At 48.0% G+C, this 3,092-nt stretch overlaps 1 protein-coding gene across 1 annotated transcript in view; it reads right to left on the minus strand.

Annotated features, from left to right (window-relative positions):
- LOC106810066 (myotubularin-related protein 6-like) overlaps positions 1-3,092 on the minus strand; it is a 46,333-nt gene that overhangs the window by 24,239 nt on the left and 19,002 nt on the right. Inside the window, exon 2 of the mRNA XM_014813330.1 lies at positions 2,253-2,369. Coding sequence (XP_014668816.1) covers positions 2,253-2,369 — 117 coding nt within the window. The remainder of the gene's footprint in view (positions 1-2,252; positions 2,370-3,092) is intronic.

Genomic DNA, 3,092 nt, shown 5'->3' on the forward strand with positions numbered 1-3,092 from the left:
ACGCCCCTTCTCGGGCGCGAAGCGACCAGGCGAGGGAGCCAAGCAACCGAGCGGGGGGAGGGTGTTGGAGGGGGTGTTCACTGTTCACGCTCCCGCACGATGGAGATTTTGCAATTATTACACTAAAATAGAGCGACCTGAGGTGAAATTCTTGCAAATTTAAAAAAAAAAATTTTTTTGGCTTGGGGCCGGGGGGGGTTCGTTCGAACCCCCCGAACCCCCCCTGGCTACGGGCCTGCTATAGTATAGCCTTTCGCTCCGTCGCAGGAGGAAGGAGCGAAGAGCTATAGGTACGTACTCGTACTCGTTGACGCTAGACTGAGAAAAAAGTTTTCTGGTGTATTTTTTTGAAAAACACATTTTACTTATTAAGATAAAATATAATATCACTATAATTGCAATTCTTTGCGTACATGTATTTTCAAATGTAAACAAGTACTAACACATACGTGTCGTTTAATAACAAAGGTTTGTTTACTTTTTGCTCAGTCTAGCGTCAACGAGTACGTATAGCTCTAGTACTAGTCTATAGCCCTTTTAGCTCCTTTCTCCTGCGACGGAGCCGCCCGCCCGTACGCACGCACGTATGAGCCAACGCTCCTAAGACACACTCGCATGGCAAATCAATCTTCATTGCTTCAGCAAATAAGCAGGCATGCAGTACAATGGCATACGGAATCGATGTGGCACGCAACAGAAGCAGTAGCGGCGGCAGCAGCTTCTATATACGCAGTGGCTTCAGCCATAGCGCAGGACACGAGGAGAAAAACAACGAGGCACAGTAGCGAGCGTGACCTTTACAGCTCCTGCAATAGCTGGCAAGTCAGGCCAACGGCGAAACCCTCCCAGCTAGATTGATGAGTCGTCACAAGACAAATCGCACGCAACGACTGATTCTACTAACGGGAATAACACACGGACTGATTGACGGACATACATACAGGCAGACAGATAAACAACCAGCCAGCCAGACAGACAGACAGACAGACAGACAGACAGACAGACAAACAATCAGATCGACAAGTCATTCACAAGCGGCGACTACTCGTACTGCGCACATTCCCCGTTCCCCTTAGAATCGTGTTGAATCGAGTTCGAACTGTCGTCGCTCGGTCGGTGAGACGGAGGTCATTGCTGAATGCGTGCGCGTCAGAATGTGTGGGAGGCAGAGTTAACGATAACGGCAACGCTGAGCGCTTATCTTCCTTTCTTAACGACGCGTAACTAACGGACAGACTAGGGGAGCGAGCTGAGAGATTCTGCAACGCGTTGTTTCGATGCGGGCGCAGAGTTAGCACGCGAGAAGAAGAGAGAGAGAGAGAGAGAGAGAGAGAGAGAGAGAGAGAGAGAGAGCGATAAGAGAAGCCTGCAATCTCGTCTCCTCTCTATATTCTAGCCCATGTGCTAATCACACATGCGGAATGTATGACGTGATGCATGATGTACTAATCGCGCACGCGCACGCAGTCTAGCGCTCACATACATGCACACACGCATGCAGGCAAACACGCATGCACGCACGCACGCACGCACGCACGCACGCACGCACGCACGCACGCGGGAGCGCACGCACGCTGCGAGCACATTACGGTGCATTACTTGATCACTAGATTGTAAGGACGAGCGACGTCTCAGCATGCATTAAGTGGACGCAGCTCTCTATCACATCTCTATCTAACATCTCTAGGCGCGATCCACCCCACGCACACACATCACGACCAGTCTGAACAAAACCGATGCCTGAGATAATAGAATGAATCCCTCAGGGCTTTACACGCATCTTCCGCGCGTTCAGGACATCGATGACGTCATGATGCCGGTCACGTTGCTTCTTAATAACGTTGCAATCAGACGAGCCAATCATGAGAAGCAGCAGGAACAGCAGTAAAAACAACTAACAAAATAAAAAATAAAAAATAAAATAAAATAACAATAACAATAACAACAGCGGCAACAGCAACAGCAACAGTAACAACAGCAGCAGCAGGAATAACAACAATAACAACGACGACGGCGACGACGACAGCGCCGACGACGATGAAGACGACAACAACGACAACAACATCAGTAACGACGACGACGACAACAACAACAGCAACAGAAGCAACAACAATAAAAACAGCAGCATCAACAACAACGACAGCGACAACAAGAACAGTCGCAACAGCAATGACAACAGCATCAGCATCATCATAAGCAGCAGCATCAGCAGCAGCAGCAACAGCAGCAACAGCAGCAACAAGATCACTTACCCATGTCTCGTGCGCTCTGTCTGCATCGACAAAGATCAGGTGCGTGGTGGTGATGTATAAGGTGCCTGCCGAGGGCTTTCGAGCTCCTAGTCTATCCACGAGCTTTACATTCTCTACCTAATAGAAACAGCAAGACGTGTGAAAAATCGCAAAGTGAATGGGATGCGAACTGTTAGATACAAACAGCAATCAGAGAAATGTGACTAACCTCGGGAAATACTAGAGAACTGATGTGTTATGCTTGTCATGTCGAGCGCACATACGGTGTTTGTTAGAAGATAGAAATACACCCTAACAGCATCATCTCTGTGTCTAACCAGAGATAATGATGTTAGAATTATACCATTAACTGGAGAGATTATTGTTAAAAATCACACGCTTGGTGTGTAATAGGATTCAGACATATACTTCCTCGCTATTATGTGTGTGCTGTGCTAACATCGGGCATTCGACATTAACCTGGGAAGAATGGTGCTAGAAATCACAGACACGGAAATCGGTGTTGCGCATGCGTTGCGACGGTAACCCTGCTTCAGCTTTATGCTCAACATTAAAGACACAGAAATAGCCTTCTGTGAAGAAACCCCCATAGTTAGCGTTTTCTCTCGTTAGATGTCACTAAGAACACTTCTAAGGTTGGGAGGGGTTTGGAAGCTGGCCCCCAACCCCCTTCGCCCCATTAGCTATTAGTGCATCACGTGATAAATCGTTGAAATTCCATTGGATAACGCAGCAGGCACTATGAAGCAATAGTGCCCGCTCAGCATTGTTATTATAACACATTGTGTTCACGTCACGAATCTCTTGCGTCTGGGCGCCACGCAAGAGTTTCGAACGGCG

The sequence above is a fragment of the Priapulus caudatus genome, unplaced genomic scaffold, assembly GCF_000485595.1.
Source record: "Priapulus caudatus unplaced genomic scaffold, Priapulus_caudatus-5.0.1 Scaffold408, whole genome shotgun sequence".
Taxonomy (NCBI): Eukaryota; Metazoa; Priapulida; class Priapulimorpha; order Priapulimorphida; family Priapulidae; genus Priapulus; species Priapulus caudatus.